We start from the raw sequence: 27311 nt of genomic DNA, 5'->3' as shown, positions 1-27311 counted from the left end.
TTTATTAAAACCAACCAAAGTTTATTTATAGAAGTCTATACATTTGTAACGAATGCTGCCGAGACAATGAATTAAAGCAAATAAACCCATCCCTCCCAATGAGCCTGTGTTGTCGCCACTCACTGTCACATGCACTTAAAAGAGGAGAAAACATTACACCTTCATACACAATTAGTTCCATAGCTATCCCAGAAAAAAATATTACTCCCTCAATGCATTATTCTCAAGTGAAAAAAACACAAGGTGACAAGGAATCGTCCATTACCTGTGTGAAAGGAGAACCTCTTCTAAGTTTGGTAAGGAGGGGATACATGAGGATGGCGACCTCATTCACTTGTGTCCTAAAAGTTCCACAGTGTTTTATTTGATCAACTCCTGTAACCCAATTGGAAAGGATAAACTGATGCATTATTTACAACTTAGGGAGGCCTTCCGTACTCTGATTATGAAGCCCAACATCAGGAAGTGCATTTCGGCTGCAGACTGCCATGATAATTAGGAGGGATCATAAGAACATTAGTTTAACATTTGCCGGCTCTTTCCTTGCTCCTACGCCATAGCTTTGCAAATATTGGTGGGCAATCAGAACTCTGTCAAAGAGTTTTGGACTTACTATCTCTCTATATCAGAAATGTTGGTATCAGGGAGACTGGCTACTACGGATAATGTTGCTGACAAAGAAATCCGAGTGATAGAGATGCATATCTACATAGCATATCATGATGGCTCCCCAAACATTGGCAGATTCTAGAAATCCACTTAAAAAAAAAAGTAAGAAGCATGTATGTCAATAAAAGAGTCCACAAGCGCTTGAGAAAAGTAGCTAGAAAAAAGGCAGAAAAACAGAATGATTACATATTTACACAATAGTCTGCGAAGCTATGGACTATGTAGTAAATAAAGTCACTACGTTTACACAACTTGACGAGAACCACTTCGGGAGGAGGACTGTGTGTTCCTCCTCTTCATTTCATCAGGTTTTACACAGGTGTGTGTCTCCCTAATCTTAAATAAGGAATCAAAGAAGAAATAGATTAAAGCATCAGTAAGGATTCCCCAGATCACAGCCACAAGACTCAAACTTCTATTCTGATGTGAGCAAACATTTTCTGGGCCTGCTTAAGAATGCTTCACGTGTGTTTGGATTTCTCCTTTTAATCCAGCTTCAGGAAAGTATCCTTATTTAGGGCACTTTTCCAGCACTGGCACTGGCATGATCCGACAGATCACTAACGTTCATCAATGTATGCACAGTCTTAGTTCAGTATAATCCATGGTAGTTCATTTTGAAGAGCTCTTTGATAAAATGTCATTTATTTACACTTCGATCTTTACACCTGAGTGATTATCAAGCAGTCATCTTTTTCCTATTCAGACATTCCATACATACAATCCTTGTGCTGGAGTTCAGCTGCACACGTTGTACCAGTTACATATAGGTCAAATTAACTGCCCTCTTATATTTTCATTTTTTACTGTACGCTTTCCATTCTGCAGAATAAGATTAAAATATAAAATAAAATAAAAACGGGAGGCAAATGAAAAAATAATAATTCTGGCTATAAAAGGCAATTTGGTAAGGGTGCAAAATGAAAGATCAAAAGGTTACATGGTTTGTTGTGGGATTTTTGGGGTGGGTGGGGAAGAGATCTAAGTAGCAGCCAGGAACAATAAAACTGCCCCACCTACCTGTAGCAGGAAAGTCAAGGGCACATGTACTACTGCTTTACAAAGACAGTGACTGGGGGGAAGATGAGGGAAGGGGTTTTTCTAAGTCTGTGTGAAGGAACAGTGTGAAGTTACACAGCTATTGTCAGCCAGGCTCCCTGTTTGCAAAAAATAATAAAATAATAACATAAAATCACATTTATTAAATTGCCCCTGCTGTTTTGGATGCTCAAATATAGCTCGTAAAAATTCAAGACAGATTTAAAGAACCATGACAGATACAAATTTACTGCAGGTGAAAATCGATTTTTAAAAAAACTATCTGGAAAAAATTCACACAACCCACCCACCCCCCACAAAAATGTACACTTTCAACCTAAACCAGTTCGTAAAATATACCCTTCTCCACAGCTAGGAGAAAGGGGAGAGAAGACGAGGGAAAAAGTGCAGGCGACCTTCACAAGAGGTCTTGTGCCACGGTTTAATTTTCCTTGCTTGTGGTGGTTGAGACAGCCAAGTGCTAACACAGCTTCTGCCACCAACAGATTCCTGCAGAAATCCAGACTCCAGGTTAACACTGAATACATACAGCCAACTCCAAATAGCTGTATTAACAAACAAAACAAAACTAAAAATAGCATGGATCCATATTTGTGGGTGGCAGAAAAGGGCAAGAAATGGAGGTCTATACAGTAAAGAGTCAATGATTTATATTACAGATGGCTGGCAATTTTAAAGAGTCTCTTCCCAGCTCTGTTGCTGCTCCAACCCCGAAGGGCAAACTGAAGAGGGAGGGAAGAAAATAAAAGGCGGGATATCATGTAGCATGCAGGATCAGAAGCAGCAGAGAGTGGGGTTTGCTCAAATAAGCCCCCGCCTTTTCTTGTAGTCCTCCAGGTTCAGTGATCGCCGGGGGGCGCCATCTTTTGCTGGGGGAGCCTTGGAGGTGATAGCCAGTGTTTTGGACTCTGTTGGGAAATAAGGCACACATACTAGGTGTGTAACTCAGCAAGGTGCATGGCTCTCTTCAAACAATCAGGCTCAAGGGAGTGCATTAACTCTGCAAGCTTTCTGCAGGGGATAGCCATGATTATTAATGTGGTGCCAGCAGTGTAACATAAGTAAAAAAAAAAAAAAGAGAGTTCTGCCTGCCCCCGAGACACTGAGCAGAAGACAGACCTAAGAAACTTCCAGTTCCTACAGTACAGCAGACCCCTCCTCAGATGCAGTGGCAAAGGAAAGCAGTAAATCCAGCAGGATCTATGAGGGCAGTGGTGACACCAAACCAATGGTGGCTTCTCTCAACTTTAAACCAGCTCCTCAGTCTAAATAGAAGCTGCACTTTTTGAAGTTTCTGGTTCTTTAAGCTACATTAACCAGAAAAAGAACAGCTCTACTAACAGAAGTTCACTTTTTCAAAGTTATGGCTGCTCGTAGTTTCTGCCGGGATGCACAAAATTTGTGTATTTTCCATTCGCATGCTTTGGATTTTTTAAAAACCACCCGGCTATTTTTTATTTATTTTTTGCAAGGTGGCACCTAAAACTCTTTTCCTTTTCTACCACCTTTACCTTTCATTCCCTGAGGGACAGGCACAACCTACCTGAGCTGGGAACCTGGAGATCAATCTTCACATCAAAATCATGCACTTTGAAGAGATCCTCTGAGAGGTCACTGGCAGTTTTTGAATTCATATCTTTGTCTTTTCCCTGACTCTGAAACAAGAGACATCTTTTAATATCAAGTAACACAGAAGCTTACCCAACCATGCTTTATTGGCTATAGTGTCTGAAAGGTTCCATTGTAGACCCCATTCTATTCTTAGACGCAGCTTGAGGCTTAAAATGTGACTATTTCACATGGTGGCAATTCCAAAGGTAAGGATTACATGATAGAAGCATATGCAACAGCAAAAAGTTGAGGGAACTTGCCTTGCTAATGTCCTTTGGAGCATCTGGCAATACACCTGATCCGTATTTTGCATTAAGTTGGGCAAGAATAGCAGCTTGGACAGCAGGATCTCTAGACTGTGACAAAGGAAGAAATTTAATGTCAGGTTGAACAATGGACTTTACCGTTTATAGGTTAACATTTCTCTCTTCATACAGAAACAAGTATGTATATAAAGGGAGGAATTAAAGGTAATACTCTTCTAATCAGCACAAGCATTTTAGCTTGTGGAATGGAATGGAACAAACCTCATTCCTCAACACTGTTATGGGGGATTTCCCCGACCTCCCAAAACCAATTTTAGGGGGTAGGGTGTGCACAGAGAGAGGGGGAAACCCCACTGTACAAGTGGAAGTCTCTGAGCGGGGCTTCCACTGAGAGGACTCATTAGCTGAATCCCAACCCTTAATATATCCCGTGTACCCATATCCCACAACTCAATAAACGTATAGTTAGAAACATATACACTATCTTTCCAAATGGTTTCAGTGATTTTCCATGCATGACAGAAATACTCTGCTTCACCTATAAAAATGGGATTTGCACAATACAGCACTCTGCTGAAACAGGAAATTAATATACTGTTCTCCTGTGCAGTGGGCAATAGACTATAGTGCTGCCTTCTTCTAGATACATTTTCAGTGATCCACACCTTATGTTGCCGCATCTAGATTCTCTCTCTCTCTCTCTCTCTCTCTCTCCATACACCCCCCCATATGTGAATAGCTTGCTCTGCTCCCGATTGCTGTCAAATCTCTGCATTTTACTTACGTTGGAGACTATTGTGGGCTTACACTGCCGCCGAGTAAAGGGATCCATCTGTTGGTTTTTCATACTGTGGCTTTCAGCCTGCGGAGAAAAATATGAAATATGCAGTCCTGACTTGCCTTATACTTTCCCCAGCATATCTCCAAATGCAGCTCCTCGGAAACAAGGAGAGGGCTACTGTCCCTGTGTCCTGCTTGTGGGAAACCCACAGGCATGTTTTTGGCTGCTAGAAAACAGGATACTGGACTAGGTGGGCCTTTAGTCAGATCCAGCAGGGCTCCTCTTAGGTTCATAATGAGAACAATTTGTCCACCCCACAACTTATCAGAAAGCTAAAGTAGGACTGCAGGTGCCGATACTGCTTCAGCAATTCACAAATGGAAGGTTTAAGAACAATTGGAAGACACTTCCATATGTAGGAGTCCCAAGTGAGTATGTTGGGAAAAACATTTTCTTCCTCATTTACCATATATGCAAGACAGGATTGGGAAGGGTGAGAAAACATGCCTATGGAGGCTGCGACTACAAACTAGAGTGCTAAACATTTCCCTTGTCTTCTATCAATAGGTTTTCCCCTACCCTAGGCTCTTAACAATCATAAAGCTTTCCTGGTTGAGACAGTTTCAAACCACAGTTGTATAGTGGCACTAAAAGCCAATGGTCGCTGTAGCCCTTTCATCATCCCAGACAGGAAAATGTGTTTGACAGGGAAAGTCAGCCTCCAGCAAATGCTATTTTTCTCATGTTCCTGCTTTGATAAATGGACTGGACCTTTTCAGCAGGCAGGCTTTAAGTTACTTTATCACAACAGTGCCACTCAAGTATAGTTGCATGTTATTGCTTGATACTAAATGGCAATATGGTAAGGCTGTCCAGAAAATTATACGTCATCGTAAAAAGCAGCAGAGAGTTCAGAGAGCGACCTTTCCCATGACAATATATTTTGCCTTCTTTGCACTATCAACATCACTCACCACTAGAGCCTTTTCAGATTCCACAATGTTCCATTCTCGATTCCTCTGATTGATGTAACTGCAAAACGAGAGAAAAAGAAAAGGTGTCTGTATTTCACTTACCTCATGTATTAGAAAGGAATTTTGAAATTCAGGATCTCAACAAGCTATTTTTCTAGAAGCCACTTTCTATTTCTTTTTGAAATGACTGAAATGAGAGATAAATTCTGAACCCTGAAAAGTAGCAGATTCTGTCCAGATGGAAAATTAACAAGATCACTCTGAAATAACAGCAGTGACCAATACTGGTCACAAAAGCAGTATTGCTGGTTTTCTGTTCCCATGTCTATTATTAAATATTAGGTACCAACCTGATGGCTGAAATATTTTTCGTTCGCTGGCGATCCAAGGCCTCTGCTCTCTCCTCTAACTCATTAAGCTGGTCTTGAATCTGTTTTGCTCTGTCCTGATCTCCCATGTCTTCTGCCATGGCCTTTAATAAAAATAATTATTTGTTAGGAATGAACCACTGTCGTAGCATCAGCTATGTGAATTGATTAAAAACCATGAGGTTATTATGTTGTTAGTTCAACTGGTTATGTGCTTTCTTTCTTAATAATATATTATACTTCAGGATCAACAGGGATCTGACTCAAGGCAAGAGAAGCAACAGTTAGTGCACTTATCAAATTTGAACAAGTTGTGTCAATCTTTACAAAGGATTCTCAGCAATAAAGGGGATACTGGTTCCCCCCCCCCTCGGGAAACAAGTTAAGCAATATTACTGAAATATATATTGAAAATGGCAGCCTTAATCTTGAAAGAAATTATTTTAGGGGCCATTTCCCAGTGTCACCATATTTTACCTTTTCTTTCAGTAGCTGTGTTTTCTTCATGGCATAGTTTGGTGGTGCTTTCCGGAACCTTTCTTTCTCTTTTACAATCTACAAATGCACAAGGGGAGGGGGGGCATTATGAAAGGTGGGCTAACTGATGGTTAGTTATGAAAAAGCTGCTCTGGCTCGCTCTATTCAAGCACTGACAAGCCAGGCTAAGGTCCCACATCACTCACTTTGTGGCCTGCTGAAATTTTTGTTCCTAGCCTGTATTTACATGGTACAATAACAGTAAAGAAGCATTTTAAAATTTATTCCATCATGTTAACACACTGGCTGCATGTCCACTAGCCGACAATAATCTATCAAGAGTAACTGCAGTCTATCTTTGTTGTTACATGATTACGGGTGGCACTGTATTTTTCGCTCTATAAGACGCACCTGACCATAAGACGCACCTAGTTTTTGGAGGAGGAAAACAAGAAAAAATATATTCTGAATCCCAGAAGCCAGAACAGCAAGAGGGATCACTGTGTGGCACTCCCTCTCACTGTTCTAGCTTCTGGCTTAGCCGCGTGAAGCCTCTTCAAGGCAGCGGGATGAAGGCTCCCCCTGCCCAGAAGAGGCTGCACGGGGCTAAGCCAGACGCTAGAACAGCAAGAGGGAGTGCTGCACAGTGATCGCTCTCGCTGTTCTGGCTTCTGGGATAGCTGCGCAGCCTGCATTCGCTCCATAAGATGCACACACATTTCCCCTTACTTTTTAGGAGGGGAAAAGTGTGTCTTATAGAGCAAAAAATACGGTAAGTACTGCAGAGCCCAGCTAATTTCTCCTGTGGGCAGATGCTAAAAAACAACAACCCATCTCTCCTCCTCCCTTACAAACCTAGTCTTTAGTGCCTTACTCACAACAGAATACAAGTCCTACTTCTGCTGTGATCTAACTTTTGCAAATCTGAAGTAAGTAGAGTAACTGTGATATGCCAACAACACTAAAATAGGATAAGAACCAGAGATAGGGAATCCATAGACCTCCAGACATTTTTGGGCTACAACTCTCATCATCCCTGACCACTGGTGCTGCTGCTTTGGGCTGATGTGAGTCCAACAAAATCTGGGTGGCCACAGGTTTCCCATTCCCAATATAAACATTCTTTTCCAATACGATGTCTTTCCCAACACGAACAGGAAGTCTAACCCATCTTATCTTTACAGAACTAGAATCTGGCACCTGAGAACATCTAAGAGCTCACCTACCTTTCCATTGTGAACCTTCAATTGTATGGGTTCAGCTCAAAAGTACATTTTCTTCATTTACCTCCTCAATGTCCTGGTCATTGAATTTATAGTTGAGGGCTTCTTTGATAGACATGTCCTTCTTGTTTATCTCATCTAGTGTTGGTAGCTGCATCCCGGCAGAAAACATCTAGATGTTAAGAGAAATAGTGTCAGAGTACTTCACTCACCATTCAACACTCCTGTTTGGAAAAATGGAAATACTTACAGCTTCCTTCCACTTCATGAACTCGCTCTCTGTGAATTCTTGATTGGAGACAAATTCTAAGCGGAACACACGCTGGTCACTGCCATGCCTGCACAGAGAAGGAAAAAAGGAGCCATCATTCCACAGCACCTTCCCAAGGGCAGGGCAGCAGGAGACAGATATAAAGTGCATTTATACCTGGCTACTAAGTATACCTCTGTATAGTGACTATGTTACACTAACACTAACTTTGCTACAGGAAGACACATTACAAATTTGCTGGAAACGGTGAAGGGGGAAATGTTAGTAGGAATAACATAGCATACGTTCACTCAGTTTCACTCAAATATTTGTTTGGACGCTCCATTTTTTTCATATCTCTAAGGAAAATATTGGGAAGGCCTGAAATCAAGGAGAAGGTCCTGATGGAGGAAGCAATTTTCATAGATTTCCCTTTTGCTCCTCAAGCCACCTCCCACACTCTTTGAGGGTCCCTGAAGCCTCTGGAGAAGTATTTCAAAGAGCACAGGGGAAAGAAGGAATAGGCAAAAATTGCCTCCCCTCCAGTCCTTCAGTGGGAGCGTCCTGTGAATTCTGTTGCGCATGAGGAAGTCCTTGTGCAAATGGAACAACTTCGTTGGATAAACTCCTCTGTGCTCAATACCCTGACAGAAATTTATCAGCTTCCTACTACTCAAGGATACAGTGGTGCCTCGCAAGATGAACGCCTCGCAAAATGAAAAACTCACAAGACGAAAGAGTTTTCCGTTTTTGAGTCGTTCCGCAAGACGAATTTCCCTATGGGCTTGCTTCGCAAGAAGAAAGCCCATAGGGAAATCTCCGGGGACCTCTTTTAAACTGCTGGCAGTCGGGAGCAAAGACTTTTGCCCACCGCCGGCCTTCAGAAGAGGTCCTGGACCTCTTCTGAAGGCCGGCGGGGGGCAAAAGTCTTTGCTCCCCCCCGCCTGCCTTCGCTGCCGACCCCCAGCATTTTAAAAGCCCCCGGGGCAGCGGAGACTTCTCCGCTGTCCTGGGCGATCTTAAAATGCTGGCGGGCGGCAGCGAAGCCTTCGCTGCCGCCCGCCAGCATTTTAAAATCGCCCCGGGACAGCAGAGGCTTCGCTGCCGCCCGCCAGCATTTTAAAATCGCCCCGGGACAGCGGAGGCTTTTAAAATGCTGGCGGTCGGCAGCAAAGCGCTCCTGTCCCCGGAGCTTGCGGGGCGGGAGGTGGGAAGAAAAGCCCTTGTCCCCCCCCCCCAGCCTTCAGAAGAGGTCGGGGGACAGACTGTCCCCGGACCTGGTCTGAAGGCGGTTTCCATAGGAACGCATTGATTGATTTTCAATGCATTCCTATGGGAAACCGTGCTTCGCAAGACGAAAAACTTGCAAGAAGAAAAAACTTGTGGAACGAATTAATTTCGTCTTGTGAGGCACTACTGTACAAGTATTTTGGAATTCACCTCTCATATACCACACTCTCAAAATGATGGAGCAGGTCTTACCTTAACTGCAACCCTTTGTTTGTCCTGGTACCTCCAAGCTGATAAACCTTTGCAGTTTCTACAACACCTGTTATTTCTGCCACCTATATAAATAAAGATAAAGTGAAAAAGGATGAGTACTTCCATGGAGGGGGAAAGGAGTCAAGAAGAGGCAGACTTAAGAAGGAGTGTCTAGATGGAGCTGGAACAAAATGCCATGCCTACTGGCACATCTGTAATGGTGTTCTTTGTTTCTGAAGCAATAAGGCCTTATCTCATAAATAAAGTATAATGGCAACATTTAAATTGCAATGGCTTGGATTGAGAATTGTTCCTAGTGGTGCGCGTATTCCCTTAGAATAGCAGTTCTCAACCTGTGGGTCCCCAGATGTTGTTGGACTACAACTCCCATCATCCCTGAGCTCTGGTCTTGCTAGCTAGGGGTGATGGGAGTTGTAGTTCAACAACATCTGGGGACCCACAGGTTGAGAAAGGCTGCCTTAGAAGTTCTGCTCAGAAGATTCTCCCAGCAATGAAACGGAGATGAGGACTTTTGCTAAATCCCCTTTCCCTCAGCAGGACAGAGGATGCTCCAGAGCACCAGGGGTATGCAATAATACTCATTTTCATTGTTATCAGCTGCATTCCTCTGCGGAATCAAAAACCTTCTGTTGGCAGATGGTTAAATTTGGACCCAACATAACAGGTGGCAGCTAATTTCACAACAGTGGACTTCTAGTTCTACAAGAGAAATTCCCCTTCCTCTTCTCACTGCTGTACTCCCTTGGTACCTCCCCTCATCTGCTCCGGAGGGTCTTCCAACCTTTGAAACAGATTCTGGGGTGCACAGAGAGCTGCAGCAGGGAATGCATTCTGTTGTGTTGTCCGTTCCACTGGTTAAACAAGGGATTCAATAGATCTTGGTATTTATTAAGAAAAAGAGGACAGCAAGGTGGGATAAGTAAAAGGGCTTCATAACTAATATTGTGTTGTGTAATTACACGCTTTCCCGTCACCATATATTTGTACAGTGTCCTGCTGCTTCTGGTGTCAACAGGAATTGGGTTTGATCAAGGATATACTCACTCTGTAAACTGGTTTGCTATTGTGGTTTCCTATGCCGATGCGCACAAAGCAGCCAGTGACCGTCTTGGCAAAGAAAGGCATGTGACACCATCGCTCTAGTTTGTGTCGAGATAATCGAACCCGATTCAGTTCTTCAGGCAAGGACACTGGCTGTGATTTAGGAGGGATTTCTTCTTTCCTAGCATGACACAGGAGGAAATATTCAAACAGAATGAGAGTGCCACACTCACGTAACAAAATCCACACATTAACACAGTGGTTCTCAATTTTTATTTTTATAGTGGTGGAACCCTTCACTTTAAACAAAACTTCAGCAAAGCCCTTGCAGTAAAGTATTTTAACTGGTTCTTTAAAAATGGACGGGGGGAGCTTATTATTGGGAAAGCAAGAAAGTGAAAGCCAGTTATCTCACCTGTGCGCTAAAGGGTTCAAGGTGGTGCAAATGGTTCTCCTGTCTTCCATTTGATCCCCACAACGATCTTGTGAGGTAGATTGGGCTGACAGGTAGTGAATGGCCAAAAGTTACCCAGTGTTCCTGAAATATTGAAAGTGGGCTTCCCCAGTCCTACTGGCTCTCTCATAAGATGAAAACAAGCATAGCCCACACAGAATACTATGAAAGGTATACAGCTTTATTCACTGCCCTCAAGCAGTACTTCAGTACTTACTCTTCCTCCTCATCTGAAGATGAAGATCTGGATGAACGATCAGTTTTCTCACTAGATTTATCGTCTTCTTCTTCCTCTTCATCATCTGAGTAAACTTCACTCGTTTTTAATGGCTGCTTCTTTAAAAGCAACTCAGCTACAAAGAAAAAATGACATAATTCTCTTCTGTTCAGTTTCCTCGACCAGAGACTCCTTTAGTTAAAATAAGTAAGGCTCTAACCAGGTATTGCCTCAAGGGAGCCCATGCTGTTAGCCGTATTCACATTTTTTTTTTCTTCCAAGCTGAGTTCCAGGGCTAAGCATGGCTGAATTCTTTTTGGCTCAAATTAAGCTTTACTGATTACTGCATTTGAGTAAAGGAGATTGCTATTCATCTACCACATCTTACTTCATTGTGTATCTTGGATATAAACCTTAGAAATAAATTACATGTTAGATTTACATGGGCAGCTCTTCAACACAATCATACAAAAATTAGTTCATGTGCACTGGCAATTTGCATGTCTCTTTATATGAATTCTGAATTAGTAAAATGTGTACACACTCTGAACTCTGGTGGATACCAGAGCACAGATGGTAGATATATTGCCATCTGTGCACCTTCTGATGAGACACTATTAAGGGAGCTGTTATTAGGACATACTACTGTTCTAAGCAACACAGGTGTATAATGTTCACTTGTGAATGCTAAAGAAATACATTTACTGATGTCCATTAAATCTGAAGAACTGCCCACATATGATTGTTCTAGCATTAGCTGCAAGACAAAACATCAATGGAGAACATTTACTAGTTTTGTACCCATTGCCTTTTAAAAACTTAGGTGCTGGGGACAAAACACAGCATGAACAACATTGATTTTTTATGTAATTGATATTTTGTAACTATACAATATATCCTACTCTGGGATCCATGGATGAAGGGTGTGTTAGAAATATCTTAATTAAAAAAGTGCAAGTGAGCCAGACAGATATCCCAATACAAGATGGATAACAGTTTTCATTTGCATTTGCATCAAGATTATAAGATGAAGCTGTAAGAGGAAATAAAATAAAAATAAGGTTTTCCCTAAATGTTAACATTAGAAGTCTGCAAATCTATAGCACATACAAGTAACTCCAAGAAATGTGCTTTGAAAAGAGTAGCCTGATTAACTGTCAAATAGTCTACACACAGTCTACTGTGTGTGTCACTGATGCATAAAAAACCCAACATCTTGGTTGTTAGTTAAGGGGAAAGGAGTTAGTTAAGAGCTATAGCCATGTTAAAGAATGAACATTGCTTCCTTTTTGGGATATCGTTTTAAAGTGCAGGAAGCTCACAAAATCAGATGCTCTAATGCAAGAGGGGGCAGAAGATTGATCTCTGGAAGATTTGCATCAGCTCAAGAAAGGTTTCTGATTCTCAATCTTATAACAAAAGTAGCAAGGAAATGATTCCACATGCACAATCTGAATTTGCCTGATAAGCTAAAGAAAGTTTTGAGGCAAAAAGTAGAAGGACTATGATGTCTGTTCAGCTCTGATACCCAATATTCCTGGGCTTTGAATCTTTTAATTCTTAAGGCTCATGGATCTTTAGTTCTAGTAAAAACCCCACACAGGACCCAAGTTCAATTCCCACCATCTCCAGGCAGGACTGGGAGAGACCCTTGTCTGAAACCCTTGAAAGCTGCCAATTTAGAAGATACTGGGCTTGATGAATCAGTAGTATGACTCCATAAAAGGCAGCTTCCTGTATTTCCTGACCATCCCGTCAGGAAAAACACAAATTAAATCTTAACAGAAATATCAGTATCCCCAGCCAATGAAATTCACGAAAGAATAAAACTTTTGCGTAGCTTGTGCCTAGTCCCTACATTATCAGGGTGCTTTGGTACTGAAGAAGCCTTTTAGTTCATATTGAGCAGGCATAGGCAAACTCGGCCCTACAGATGTTTTGGGACTACAACTCCCACCCTCCCTGACCACTGGTCCTGTTAGCTAGGGATGATGGGAGTTGTAGTCCCAAAACAGCTGGAGGGCAGAGTTTGCCTATGCCTGATATTGAGGGTTTATCACTTACTATGAACATACAAGTTAACGGCCCTTAAAAGCATGTAAAGCCACTGAAAAAATGTAATCAGGAAACTGTGGCTCCCTCCACAGTTAGTTAAACGAAATCAAGGCTCTGTAAAAAGTGTAGTCCCTGGGCATCAAGGAGCACCCACATTCTTTAACTGGAAATGTACTCCACAATAGATCCTTTTCATGGGCTTTTGAACTAACCTGTTCTGTTCTTCCTTTTCTCCCTTTCTGCTTTCAGTTCTTCCATGGCTTGGGATTTCTTATCCAATTTTTCATCTCGCTTTGACCGTCGCTCTTTATTGTGTGACATGACCTATGGAAACACACAGCCACCTCTATAATAGTTACTTAGATTTCGTCCACATCACTTCTCTTTACAATGTTTTGAAGTCTTCTGGATTATTTGTAAAATTTGGTTTGTAATGACCATTTAAAGCTGGCCTGGAATTTATTCTAAAAAAGGTTTTATTCTGCACCACTTCATTAACTTATCTAAAGAAGAGGGCATAAAAACAGACCATTTTCTGCATGCAAATATGTCATCCAGAAGTGCAGACAAGCTACTGTAGCTCTGTTATTGGTCACATTGGCACAGCAGAAAGTGATTACATGATTTTCCAAAAATGGAGTCCAGTGGCACCTCAGATTTATTGATTATAAATCTGTTAGCCTTTATAGTGCCATGAGAGTCTTCTTTTTGCTACATTACAACGCAGATACTTCCTAGAAATGGTTTATCAAAGGACTGCTACCTATATAAGGAATAATGGAAGAAAAGACAAAAATGCATTGCTCCTGTTCAGTTTTCATTCAGACCATTATTTAATCTGGTTTGGTTAGGATGAAGGTGCATGATTTCACCTGAGTGATTTCACATCACAAACATCTGAGTAATTTCACATCACAAACACCTGGTTTTAGGCATTTGTTATCACCTGATAAAGTGAGCTTGCTATGTTCTTACCTGGGATTCCTGGATCTGGGTGAGTTTTTTCTTCTCCTGCTCTTCTTCTTGCTTCTTCTTTTTCTCTTTCTTTTCTTTCTTTTTTGCTGTCTTTAATTTCTTTTTTATTTCAAACCTGGGCTCAAAACAAGGGAAAAATGAGTAAGAACCTACAGTCACTTTCACACATCATTAGAAGTCAAGGGAGGATGAAATATTATAATAGATGAAAAACTCTTAAAGCAGGGATGGGAAGCTATTTTTGTATGCCAACAATTCCATTTCCTGGGGGACAGCAGCATAGATTGGGGGGGGGGTGAGTGGGGCTGGAGATGGCAGTTACTAAAGCCCAAAAGTGGGTGAGGCAGGAGCTGGATACAGAGGGACATATCTTTTGTCTCTTTCAACAGCCTTTTATTTTTACCATCACCACTTCTCTCTTCCAGCTCCAGTTATGGGATGAATCTGAATAGTGGCTTCCCATCACTGCTCTAAAGCAAGAGAATTATAAGGAATAGACTGTAATAATAGTTACACTAAAGGTGGGTGAAAAACATGCCCACCCATTACTGTTACAGACTAGGCAAATTACTGTCAAAATCAGGTGACTTGTTGCTCAGTTTCAAAGCAAAATACCAGATCTAGAAGCTGGCAGGTGAGCCTAAGTGTTTGAGTTGATGGGATTGATCACTTTAAAGCATGACTACTCTAGGACAGTGGGAAGAATTGAAAAGCACTTTTATTGAGGGCAGTGTAATTTTTTCTATCCTCTTCCTGTATTTAATTTTCAGTAGGTTGGAGATATGGTGGTATGACACTATTTGTTTGTGATTTTATATGTATATGTGTGTGTAGTGTGTATATGTATATGTGTGTGTAGTGTGTATACCTAATATAGATAGGAAACGAAAACAACACATTCTGACAATTTCTTGCACCCTGCAAATGATAATTTTGTAATCTGCATTAACTCCACTTCTGTCCTTTTTTTGAAACCAAACCAGCTGGGAAATGATTTGCAGGTATCCTACCAATACTGAGCACAAGTAGGCATTGACCAAAATGAAAACTAGCAAGCTTACTAGAAATACGGACATGAGGGTGCGTGTTGCATATGTAGAGGGCACTGGAATTGTTATTTAAGTTAGCCTTTAATCATAAACCTCACCTCCTCTTTAGAACCTCTCTCTTCTCTATCCGATTAAACAACTCCTGCTCCCTCTCCTTTTCTGTCATCTGTTCTAGCCGAGCTCTGTCCTCTTCATCACCCATGAGATCCTCCCCATAGCCATCAGTGAACTCATCTTCTGAAGATGAATCAGAGTCTGAGCTGGAACAAGAGCTATTGCTTTCAGAGTCAGATACTTCACCTGAAACAAAACAGAAAGAATCCACTCTGCTGAGTCAACTGCAGAACTCCAGATAAAGACCAAGGACATTTGCCTGCATACATTCCTTGTTACTATTGCTTCCCCTTCTCCCCATCATTATCTAACTTTGTATTCTAAGCTCCTCAGGCAGGTACCTGTCTTTTCCTTTACTACTTTGGAGCATGCCATGTACACTGGTGGCACTAAAATACACACATACCTGTGAGAAAGTAGAAAGTATCACTAACAAACCTTGACTATGGCAGGAGAAAATACATACACATTATTATATTTTTTGTTACTCCTTAATAAAGTAAAATTAATAGAGTATGTGGGCCTCTGCATAGGATGGAGTTGCAGGATTGTAAAAGAAAGTTACTTTTAGGCAAAAAGTACAGGTACAGCCCAAAGGTCTAAGAATGTCAGAAAGATTACAATACTGAGAATACCAAAGCCACATTCAGATGTATTATTCGTTTTACTCCAAGGGTTCAAAGCAGGCTACAGCAATGGTAAATGAAACACATTCCTTAAGGGAAAGAAAAACTTGTCAACTCTTACAATTAATCATGCTGTTTGAGGCTGATGGGAGTCCAACAAGACCTGAAGGACCACAGATTTCTCACCTCCAGTGCAAAGAATAAAGGAGCGGCCTCATACACAATAGCAAGCGGCTGAATACTATTAACATATAGCTCAGACAATCACAAGAATGGTCCAAGACACTAGGGGAGGAATTTAATATTGCCCCCCTCTGCACACTGTTCTGGAGGTTCTCCCAATCCTTGCACAGGGCTTCCGCTAATGAGACTCATTAGATCAGGCATAAGCAAACTCGACCCTCCAGAGTCAGTGTGGTGTAGTGGTTAAGAGCGGTAGACTCGTAATCTGGTGAACTGGGTTTGCGTCCCCGCTCCTCCACATGCATCTGCTGGGTGACCTTGGGCTAGTCACACTTCTCTGAAGTCTCTCTGCCTCATTCACCTCACAGAGTGTTTGTTGTAAGGAGGGAAGGGAAAGGAGATTATTAGCCGCTTTGAGACTCCTTAGGGTAGTGATAAAGCAGGATATCAAATCCAAACTCCTCCTCCTCCTCCTCTTCTTTTGGGACTACAACTCCCACCATCCCTAGCTAACAGGACCAGTGGGCCAGCGATGATGGGAGTTGCAGTCCCAAAACATCTGGAAGGCCGAGTTTGCCTATGCCTGCATTAGATGAATCGCACACTAGATTTGTAGAGGGAGGAAGAAATGATTAGAACAGACCAGGAAAATAAAATTACACGTATCTTATTATGGAAGGCTTAAACCATTGTCCCTTTCTTGCCCTTCACATCTAAATATCTAGAGTGATAGGAAACGTTAAACAAGCACACCACTGTTTTACATATGCTTTTAGTACTTCAGCATAGCCTACTGCAAATATAAAAATAATCTGACCTGGAAAAACAATCTAAGCCCAACAGAAAATGAGTGCCTACAGAAAACCACCCACATTACTGACATGGTACATCCTCTTACCCTCTTCAGGTGCTGAGCTCTCTGCTGAGCTTTCTTTATCAGAACTGCCTGATGAGGCTGCTTTGTTCATCTGTTTCTTCATGGCTCCTTTTTTCTCTGCTTTCCCAGTTTTCACTTTCTTCTTGTTTTTAGAACCTCCGACTGTCCACTGTATCACAGGAGAAATGAAGAGAATCATGGGGCAAGGCTGAGGCTTTCCCAAACAATCAAGTTAATTTTACAGGAGATAGGACAAACTACAAGAGAAGCCCAGATTTTTAATACTGATTTATATTGCAGAATCCACACGGATTTGATGCAATCCACTTATTCTTGTGGCTTACCTCTACATCGCTGTCTGAAGTCTCAGAATCTGAAGATGCTGTAGGCTTACTAGCAGGTGCTTCCTTTTCCTCAGAGTCACCACGTTTCCGTTTGGCAAGTGATAAAAGCTCCTGGTAGGAGAATAAATATACTGTTACCTTTAAAATGAAAAGACCATAACACTTCTCCATCAACTCTTCAAATATGCTGTCTCTTAAAGTACCAGTGTTATCACGTGGTGTAATCCGCTGTACAAACCATTGAAAAACCAACTTCGCATGCATACAAGCAGGGCTTTCTCTTTTGCGACCCAGCTCCTCTGAACTCCTTCCTAAGTAAAGTCCACAGATGCCCAGCCATACAAACTTCTAGGAAATGTGTTGCAGTCCACTTTTAATGCTTTGGAAAGGCAGTGCGAGGGCTGTGAGGGCATAAAGTGTTGCCAAGGGCTACCTAAAATGGTATCAGGGGCCACATTCAGTCCTCAGGCAGTGTGTTGGACCACCCTGCCTTAGACATTTTAAAGCACACCCATGAGTCACATTAGTACACTTGCTTATTGGAGTGCTCCCCTAAGTAACAACTTACTACATGGGAGGGCTTGATACATGTAACTTCAACAGTCAAACAGCTATACAGATCTCTACAGAATTCTACATATCCCAATAGCCTACTTCACATAGGTGTTTGGGCTCTAGGAGATGAGACAGGCAGCTTTGCTCCTTCCTGGTCATTCTGATGCTATGCTGAGCTAAGCCCTGGTTTGGTTTAGTGTGTCATGCTCATGGTTTAGCTCTCTCCAGGCTAACCATGAGCTGTCCTGTGGTTAATTGATAGCTGATAGGGTTTTTGGGGGAGAGAGAAAAAAAAGTATGCCTGACCTGACAACATGCTATGCCAAATCGCAATTTAATTCAGCCAGAGGAAAGCAAAGCAGCTGCAATCTCTGCTCCAAGGCCCGCCACTAAGCTGTGGTGTGGCTTAGTGTGACATGCTAACTAGGCCAGTGGCTGGCACAGGAGGCCAGAGGTGTAAAGTAAACCTTCCAGCCATCCCAATTTCAAGCACTGGGAGCACTCCACTGAACAAGGCACACTACAGGGGAGATGGATTTCTAAGTATCAGTGAGTTTGCTATTTAAAAAAAAAACGAAGTGAAAAACATACATTGAATTTTCAGTAGAACCTGCTACCTAAAAGATGTGTTTTAATTATCAAAGAGGCTTGGTTCAGATGTCATGCTATGTGATAATCAAACTTTGTTTGGTGATCAGAACTCCCCTGCGAGCTTGATTGTCCCCCTTTCCTGGGCTCATACACTTTCTCCCCCCTCCCTTTCCTACTTAAGAGTTTTCCATGACCTCTGAACTACAATCACCATTAACCATTAATTGCTCTCAAACAAATTATTCTGGGCAAACCATTGTAAACACTTACCAGGGTGCGAGGGAGGAAGAATGTAGGTGGGAGTGGGTAAATAAGTCTGCAATGCTGTGGTGTGCTCCCAACTGCTAAACCATGGTCTGAAAAACCAGGTAGCAAAATATCTTAACTGGACCACTGTCTTAGTAAAGGTAAAGGTACCCCTGCCCGTACGGGCCAGTCTTGACAGACTCTAGGGTTGTGCGCTCATCTCACTCTATAGGCCGGGAGCCAGCGCTGTCCGCAGACACTTCCGGGTCACGTGGCCAGTGTGACGAAGCTGCTCTGGCGAGCCAGAGCCGCACATGAAAACGCCGTTTACCTTCCCGCTAGTAAGCGGTCCCTATTTATCTACTTGCACCCGAGGGTGCTTTCGAACTGCTAGGTTGGCAGGTGCTGGGACCGAGCAACGGGAGCGCACCCCGCCGCGGGGATTCGAACCGCCGACCATGCGATCGGCAAGTCCTAGGCGCTGAGGCTTTTACCCACAGCGCCACCCGCGTCCCTTACTGTCTTAGTAAGACTGTACTAATATGCAAGAAAGAAAATCCTTCATAAGGATTTGGCATTTCCCCTGCTAAGGAAAGATGCTTCACATTTTCTTCTGGCTAATATTGGTCTATTGTACTGTGAATTATTATAGTTTAGAAAGACCCACAGTTTCCAAGCAACTATAGAAGTGAGCAAAATGGAAGTGAGGTAATATTGAAGTTTCATCATTACCCACAAAGTTCTAGCACTTGCTAGTAAAATCATAATTTCTCTTTTAAATGCTAGATTTAAGCTACAAGCAGAAACTAACGTCAAAATCTGATACATTGGCTTATATTAATTAAGCACTTGGAAGGTTAACATCACAATCCTTTATTTGCATACACATTTTCCCAAACATAAACAGCACAGTGATAATTTTGGCATGGAGAAGAGAGCTTCTCAATGAATAAATAAAATATCCCTCTTTCCTCTGAAAGAAAATCAGAAGCACATGGTGTTGCATGCTGTTGTTTTCAAAGTAACAGCTGTCAGACTACATATTGATGCCAATGGCAGCTTCCCACCAGATGTAAACAGCAGCCAGAGAAGGGGTTTTTCAGCAGGATTGTACCACAAGAATATGTTGAAAAATATACCCCCCACTACAACTCCAATCCACCCCACACCCACAATTGCTATTTAAATTAGAATAAAAAGCACCCAAACTATATGCTTAATGCCATGTAGGGCTTGGTGCACAAATGAGCAGTCACTGGACAGCAAAAATGCTTAAGCACTGTTGTATATAACAAAAATGCTAAAAAGCAGTACTGACTATACAGAAAAACAGATGAATAAGCCCAGAAATGTTGATTACCAAAATCAAGCAATATTTATTGGGTGTTTGATCTTTCTCACCAAATTCTGGGGTTTTCTTTTATAACCATATCAAATGTTTCCTCATTAGTTACAGGTTCCTAGAGATGTTAAAATCAGTATATTGGATCCACAACATTCCTTCTATAAATAGAAGGGCTCCTTCTGTTTATGGAAGGGACTGAGAGCCACCAGACAATTCCAAAGGAGAAGAGGAAGGGGAGATGCTCCAACCCTCTGGAACATTTTTTCAGGGACACAGTTTTTCAAGGAAGGAGTACAGTGGTGCCTCGCAAGACGAAATTAATTCGTTCCGCAAGTCTCTTCGTCTTGCGGTTTTTTCGTCTTGCGATGCACGGTTTCCCATAGGAATGCATTGAAAATCAATTAATGCGTTCCTAGGGAAACCGACTTCAGACCAGGTCCGGGGACAGTCTGTCCCCGGACCTCTTCTGAAGGCTGGGGGGGACAAGGGCTTTTCTTCCCACCCCCAGCATTTTAAAAAACCCTGGGACAGCGGAGGACTTCTCCGCTGTCCGGGGCGATCTTAAAATGCTGGCGGGCGGCATTTTAAAATCGCCCCGGACAGCGGAGGACTTCTCCGCTGTCCGGGGCGATTTAAAAGCCCCTGGGAAGGCAGGCAGGGGGGACAAAGACTTTCGCCCCCTGCCCGCCTTCAGAAGGTGTTCCCGCCCCCCGCCCCGCTTCGGAACAGCTTTCCGAAGTGGGGCGGCTGGGGCAGGTGTCCCCGCCCCCCCTCCCCGCTTCGGAACAGCTTTCCGAAGTGGGGCGGCTGGGGCAGGTGTCCCCGCCCCCCCTCCCCGCTTCGGAACAGCTTTCCGAAGTGGGGCGGCTGGGGCAGGTGTCCCCGCCCCCCCGCCCCGCTTCGGAACAGCTTTCCGAAGTGGGGCGGCTGGGGCAGGTGTCCCCGCCCCCCCGCCCCGCTTCGGAACAGCTTTCCGAAGTGGGGCGGCTGGGGCAGGTGTCCCCGCCCCCCGCCCCACTTCGGAACAACGTTCCGAAGTGGGGCGGCTGTGGCAGGTATCCCCGCCCCCCCTCCCCACTTCGGAACAGCTTTCCGAAGTGGGGCGGCTGGGGCAGGTGTCCCCGCCCCCCCTCCCCACTTCGGAACAGCTTTCCGAAGTGGGGCGGGTGGGGCAGGTGTCCCCGCCCCCCCTTCGGAACAGCGTTTTAAAATGCTGGGGGTCGGGAGCGAAGCGCTGCCGACCCCCAGCATTTTAAAACCTCCCCGTGTCCCGGGAAGATTTTAAAATGCTGGGGGTCGGGCTGCCGACCCCCAGCATTTTAAAACCTTCCCGGGACACGGGGAGATTTTAAAATGCTGGGGGTCGGCAGCGCTTCGCTCCCGACCCCCAGCATTTTAAAATCTCCCCAGGACAGGGGGAGATTTTAAAATGCTGGGGGTCGGCAGCTAACGCTTCGCTCCCGACCCCCAGCATTTTAAAATCTCCCCGGGACAGAGACTTCTCTGCTGTCCCTTGGAGATTTCAAAATGCTGGAGGTCGGCAGCGAACGCTTCGCTCCCGCCCGCCAGCATTTTAAGATCGCCCGGGGCAGGCGGGGGGGGAAGGCAGGCGGGGGGGAGCAAAGACTTTTGCCCCCCGCCGGCCTTCAGAAGAGGTCCTCTTCTGAAGGCCGGCTGTGGGCGAAAGTCTTTGCTCCCGACCGCCAGCATTTCCCTATGGGCTTTCGTCTTGCGATGCAAGCCCATAGGGAAATTCGTCTTGCGAAGCGCCTCCAAAACAGAAAACCCTTTCGTCTTGCGGGTTTTCCGTCTTGCGAGGCATTCGTCTTGCGGGGTACCACTGTAATTGATGGAAAATCTGCTCACAGGTATCAGGTTCAAAATTAGTCTCTATGCAAAAAAAAGGTTGTATTATTATTAGTAGTAGCAGTAGTAGTAGTAATAATAGTAGTAATAATAGTAATTTTCAGTCTACTGAATAATAGTAGAATAATAGTAATTTTCTCCTCTCCTACTTCCATATATCCAATCTTTGCCTCCTCTCCATTTTCCAACCTTAGCTCTCTCCACTGCCACCAGCTATTCCTTTCCATGGCTAATAAGATGACTGCATTACACACAGACAACAACATCTGTGCAGTTTTGCTTACAAATTGGCACAAGGCACCCAAATGTATTTCCAAATGTGCATCTCTATTAAAAACTATGTGTCTCAACTTTACACCTTCACCAGCAAACCTGATATTAATATTTACAGTACCATAAAGGCCACATTTTCATTAAGAATGTACATTGATTTCTACCTTTCCAGCTTCCTAAGCCACTTATAATCCTAATATTAACTATTTGGGTTTAAGCAAAGAGATTAAGTGTATACACCTAGGGTACATTTCCAATGAATTCAAGAATGAGTGCTTTACATAGTGTTAATTCAGATGTCCGTGGCCATATCTGATCAAGTAGGCTGCGAGTTTTGAAGCAATTTAACAGAGGTATTGCTTAGCACCCAGCTTCAGTAATCATGTAAGGTGTAAACACTCTACTCATACAGTGATACCTTGGTTCTCCAACTTAATCCATTCTGGGAGTCTGTTTGACTCCTGAAACAGTTTGAAAACCAAGGCACAGATTCTGATTGGCTGCAGGAGCTTCCTGCACTCAGTCGGAAGCTGCAGAAGCCACGTCAGACGTTCAGCTTCCGAAAAACATTTGTAAACCAAAGCCGATTTGTTCAGGAGCCAAGCCGTTTGAGTACCAAGGTACCACTGTACTACAGTATTCTCCAATTGTTAATGGCCAAAAATGGAAAGTTGGGCTTACTATGAAGTGCTCTTCTGGTCAAAATGCAGTAAAGGGGTTAAGTAAATATTCTTGTAGTAGATGGCAAGGCCCAAATCAGAAGAAGCTAAATGCCCCTATCAACTATTTGACCATGGTAGTTATCACTAGAAAAAAACACATTTAAACGAGTACTCCAACAAGAACAGAAATGAAGACAAAGAAAGACATGTTCAGAAAGACATGAAACCACTGCAGAAAACTGCACAATTCTTATATACAACAACCCTTCTGCACAGTTGCCTTCCATCAGCTTTGGCTGGTGGCCCAGCTACACCCCTATCTGGACAGGGATAGCCTAACTTCTGTCATCTATGCTCTGGTAACCTCTAAATTAGATTACTGCAACGTGCTATACATGGAGCTGCCTCTGAAGATGGTTCAGAAACTTAAGTTGCTGCAGAATTCAGTGGCTTGGTTGCTCACTGGGGCAAGACAGTTTGAGCATATTACACTGATCCTGCCCGACTGTACTACTAATTAGTTTCCTGGCCCAATTCAAAGTGCTGGGGTGTGTGTGTGTATGTGTATCTATATCTATATATAATTTTTACTTATTTTCCATTTAATTACATACATTCACATCATCATTATCCACTTTACCACCCTGGCCATCGACTTCCTTCCCTCCCGCCTCATGACTATCAAAATTAACCTTTATATCATTGCAGTTTGTACATTTTCCAATTCTAATTGTACTCATTATGAAATGACTCGAAATTTAAGTAAATATAGAAAGGTAGAAAATTTCTCATTACAAGTCTTCAGACAACACTGCTAGTGATGTTAATTGCTTACAATAATCTTTCAAATATTGTATAAATTTACTCCAGTCCTTTTGGAATACTTGATCACGCCTGTTTCAGATTTTTCCTGTCAGCTTCGCCAGTTCTGCAAAATCCATCATCTTCATCTGCCTCAAAGTGCTGGTTTTGATCTATGAAGCCTTATACAGCTCAGGACTGTAATACCTCAAGACCGCCTCTTGTCATATGAACTGATTCGGACCCTGCGCTCATCATCTGAGGCTCTTCTTCATGTGGCTCCTCCATGAGATGACCGGAAGGCGGCAACACAAGAACAGGCTTGTGAAATGCTCTCCCCAGGGAGGCTCACCTGGCGTCTCTGTTACATATTTTTGAGGTGCCAGGTAAAGACCTTCCTCTTCTCCCATTTCTTTGTTTATTTAGCCAATCAATGGCCTTTTAAACTGTGTTGTTATTGTCAGTTATTATGCTATTTCTGGGTTAGCAGAGTCAATAACCTGAAGTGTCTGTAACCTTAAGTGTCTGTAACCCGAGGTACCACTGTAGTGGTAGTTTCTGGAATGGAAAACGGTTTAGTTCCTGGGCATTGTTGGGCTGGATCCATTGGCATTTGCACCACCTACAGAACACCCATAGTATCTCCTACATATTGTTTAGGGAGGACTGATAGAAGGCTTTGACAGTACGAACCAGTCCACCACCTAGAAATTTGAAGTCTTAGAGCTGTTGCTGTTTAACTACCAGTTGTGCAACTGGAGGCACAAGTGGCTTGGATGGTGTGATGAACCTTGGAACAGGAGATCCTTAACACAATCAAGAAGATTTTGGGCATCACATGGCAGGACAGTCTCAAAGATGTGTTTTTCCAAGCATGTTCACACTGCTGTCTCAGCGACACCTATTTTTGCTTGGTCATGTCCGCAGAATAGAAGATGGCAGGATCCCCAAGGATGTGTTCTATGAGGAGCTGGCTTCAAACACTACGCCCATTGGCAGACCAACTCTGCATTACAAAGATGTCTGCAACCAAGACATGAAGACTGGCAACATCAACCCCACCACATGGGAATCCCTCACAAATGACTGCAGTGCCTGGTGACAGACAGTCGGTTTGTGTATCCACAGCAGTGACCAGAGGAAGAATGACCGCTGGGAGGAGTACAGAGAGGAGAAACACCAGAGAGAAGCACAACTGGATGCCTTCAACTGCCCCAGCTGCAATGAAACATGTCTCTCCCATACTGATCTCTATAGTCACAGCAAGTGTTGTAACACTCCAACAGTTTGACTTCACACTCATAGATACACTCCTTCATTGTCTCCTGTGACAAATCAATGCCAATCAACTATAAACCAGGAGATCTGAGAACTATGATTCTCTGGGATAGAATGGGTCCCACACTAGGACTTGTATCTTGAGTGGCTGAATCTTGAACAGAGTTCATGCAAGCTGGAAATGCCCACATGAGTCTCTGAGGCAACCAAAATGACAGGACGCCCATAGATTCTGTCCTAATTCTTGGAACCCATAAAAGAACTGGACTGTTTCAGTGCCAAGGCTGTTTATAATAACAATAATTTTATTATTTATATCCTTCCCATCAGGCTGGGTTTCCCATATTTATGCATATATTGAAGGATGATGGTCACTTCCTTAACAGTTGGTGATCAACTGGAACACAGAACTGGCTGACAGATGATGGAGGCTGACTAGGAGGAACTCCGTACACATATTCTGCTGAGAGTGAGAAACCACTGTTGCATCTAAGAGTGAAATAGAGCATGAGACTAAGTCAAAGGGAGCAATAATGGAAGCTGGACAAGGAGCATGAGAGGCAACAATCTCCTTGACAGGATCACCCATTTGGAAGTGTAAATCTTATCTGACCACTTCTGCATCAGAAAAACTGGTGTTTGTTGCGACCTTCAGATGAAGCTTTTATTGTGCTCCTCCAAGAACAAAATTGTGATGGCTACATCTCTTTCGGTCTGAAGTACCAAAGGAAATATGATCAACAGGTTTTTTAGATCTACGCAGACATGAACATCAGTGCTCCAGAGATTAGGAAATGCAGACAGGTTTCCATGAGATTGACTAATGCCATGAAAATCCTTGCTTGAATTTCTTTCACAATTAACCTCAGCATCTATATTCTGACCTTCCTGCATGTGGCAGGAATCGGAGATCCAGAATAATTTGCTATTCCCTGTTCTTCTGGGACGCCGTAAGGAAGACAAAAGAATATATTCTGAGCGACAAGTCTAATTCTATGGCTCTGACCTGAGTTGGGTCACGAAAGGATCTTTCCAAGCAGGGGCTCAAGAGCAACAGAACACCCCTTTTATTTATTATTATCTTAATAGAAGATAGAAACAAAAAGACTGGGTGTGTCCTCCTCTTCTGTACCCTGTTCAATTTTTGGTCTGCCTTTTACAGAAAATGGAATTTGCAGCTTTGATGCTGAAACTACTGCCCAAGAAATGAAGTTGTATTGGTGAGCTTGCTTTTCACAATCCATGCACTTTGCATACACCAAGACACATAGAAAAGAGACATTCAATGTTCAGGTTCCAGAAACCTCTAGAGAGGAAGACAGACCCCAGCACTGTGAACCAAGCAGAAATGATTGCACCCTGCCAAAAGCCAGAGAAAATGGATATTATGTTTATTAGCAGAGTTGAAGTATCCAAAGAGGGATGGGGGGGACTAGTAAAATTATAAGAGACACAGAAAGGAGAGAATCTGGCAAAATGGATCTTGTTGTGGAAGCCTGAACATGAAACACAGAAGACTGTGAAGCTTGGAAAGTTAAGAGAGACCTTATGCAAAATTCCCCATCTGCCCCGCTGCATGTCAGAACTAAACCACTCACTTTGGGAACCTCGGACATTGCAGGGGGAGACTTTTCTCAGTGACAGGAAACACGAACTAAGACGGATTTGTTGCAAAAGATCCAGAAACCAGGCTACCTATTCCCTATTCCTCAAAACATCAAGCACCATTGAGTTTCAAAGGACTCTTATTTAGGTGGGAGTCCAACCTATAGTAGGGGGTGGCTAGCCAATGGCTAGTCCAAATGCTGCTGGACTAAACCCCTCACTGCCCCTGTCCGCTGGCTGGGGTTGACGGGAATTCAGCAACACCGGGGGGACCAAAGGCTAGCCGCCCCCGAGCTACAGGCAGAAGATGCATCGTTGCCCGCCTATCCCATCACCTGGCGGAGAGGTCCGTCCCGTCACTGACGAGGAAAACAACAACAAACCCCCTTCCCCTTAAGATATTATTTCCCCCTCCAGGGCACCTCAGCGAACTGCCTGCTTCCGAGGGAGCCTTTCACCCACCCGCTCCACGCCCCCCTTGCGCCTCCTCCTCACCCACGTTTGGTGCCCAGAGCCCTCCCGCCATCGCCCCCCACACGCCAGCCCCGCTCTGCCCCTCCCCGAGGTGCCGAAGCCGACGCACCCGCAGACGCTGAGGGACGGAGACCCGAAGGCTCCCCTCAGCCGCCCACGGAGAGCGAGCCCGGCGGCGGCGGCGGGCGCGGAGAGAAGCCCTGGGCCCAGCTCGGCTCACCCACCTGGTCCAGGTTCTCCTCGCTGCCGCTGTCCTCGGTGTCGGAGTCAACGAGGACCCGGCCTTTCCGCTTCTTCACCATGGCGGCGTTGGCGGCGCTCTGCTGCTCCTGCCGCTGCTCCTCACGGCGGGCCCCGCAGGCGCGAGCGGCGAGACACTCGGAGCGGCCGGGCCTTTGCCGAGCCAGCCGCTCGCCCGCCAGCTAGCGAGCCCGGGACACAAAGGGCACCGAGCATGCGCCATGCGACGCCCCGCCTTCCAGGGCGGGGCGAAGGGCCT

At 43.9% G+C, this 27311-nt stretch overlaps 1 protein-coding gene across 1 annotated transcript; it reads right to left on the bottom strand.

The window, feature by feature from the left end:
• RTF1 (RTF1 homolog, Paf1/RNA polymerase II complex component) lies at positions 1 to 27259 on the bottom strand. Its single transcript, XM_081208747.1, has 17 exons — positions 27037 to 27259; positions 17117 to 17227; positions 16794 to 16941; positions 15071 to 15272; positions 13924 to 14038; positions 13161 to 13272; positions 10894 to 11029; positions 10226 to 10403; positions 9161 to 9243; positions 7679 to 7766; positions 7493 to 7600; positions 6206 to 6283; positions 5711 to 5832; positions 5361 to 5418; positions 4390 to 4467; positions 3272 to 3695; positions 1 to 2636 (listed from the first exon to the last, which is right to left on the bottom strand). The coding sequence occupies exons 1-16, from the start codon at positions 27112 to 27114 to the stop codon at positions 3519 to 3521; spliced, it is 1872 nt and encodes a 623-aa protein (XP_081064873.1). The 5' UTR covers positions 27115 to 27259; the 3' UTR covers positions 1 to 2636; positions 3272 to 3518.
• Between the last annotated feature and the right edge of the window lie 52 nt (positions 27260 to 27311).

Source organism: Podarcis bocagei, assembly GCF_964188305.1.
Source record: "Podarcis bocagei genome assembly, chromosome: 1".
NCBI lineage: Eukaryota > Metazoa > Chordata > Lepidosauria > Squamata > Lacertidae > Podarcis > Podarcis bocagei.
The sequence above is the reverse complement of the archived record's forward strand: the minus strand, read 5'-3'. Positions and strand labels throughout refer to the sequence as shown.

Excerpts from the sequence above, each read along its gene's own strand:
- RTF1 (XM_081208747.1), bottom strand. The coding sequence starts at position 27,114 with ATGGTGAAGAAGCGGAAAGGCCGGGTCCTCGTTGACTCCGACACCGAG. Across the intron at positions 16,942-17,116 it reads CTTCAGACAGCGATGTAGAG|TGGACAGTCGGAGGTTCTAA; the intron begins GTAAGCCACAAG and ends CCTGTGATACAG. Across the intron at positions 5,419-5,710 it reads AAAAATATTTCAGCCATCAG|TTACATCAATCAGAGGAATC; the intron begins GTTGGTACCTAA and ends CTCGTTTTGCAG.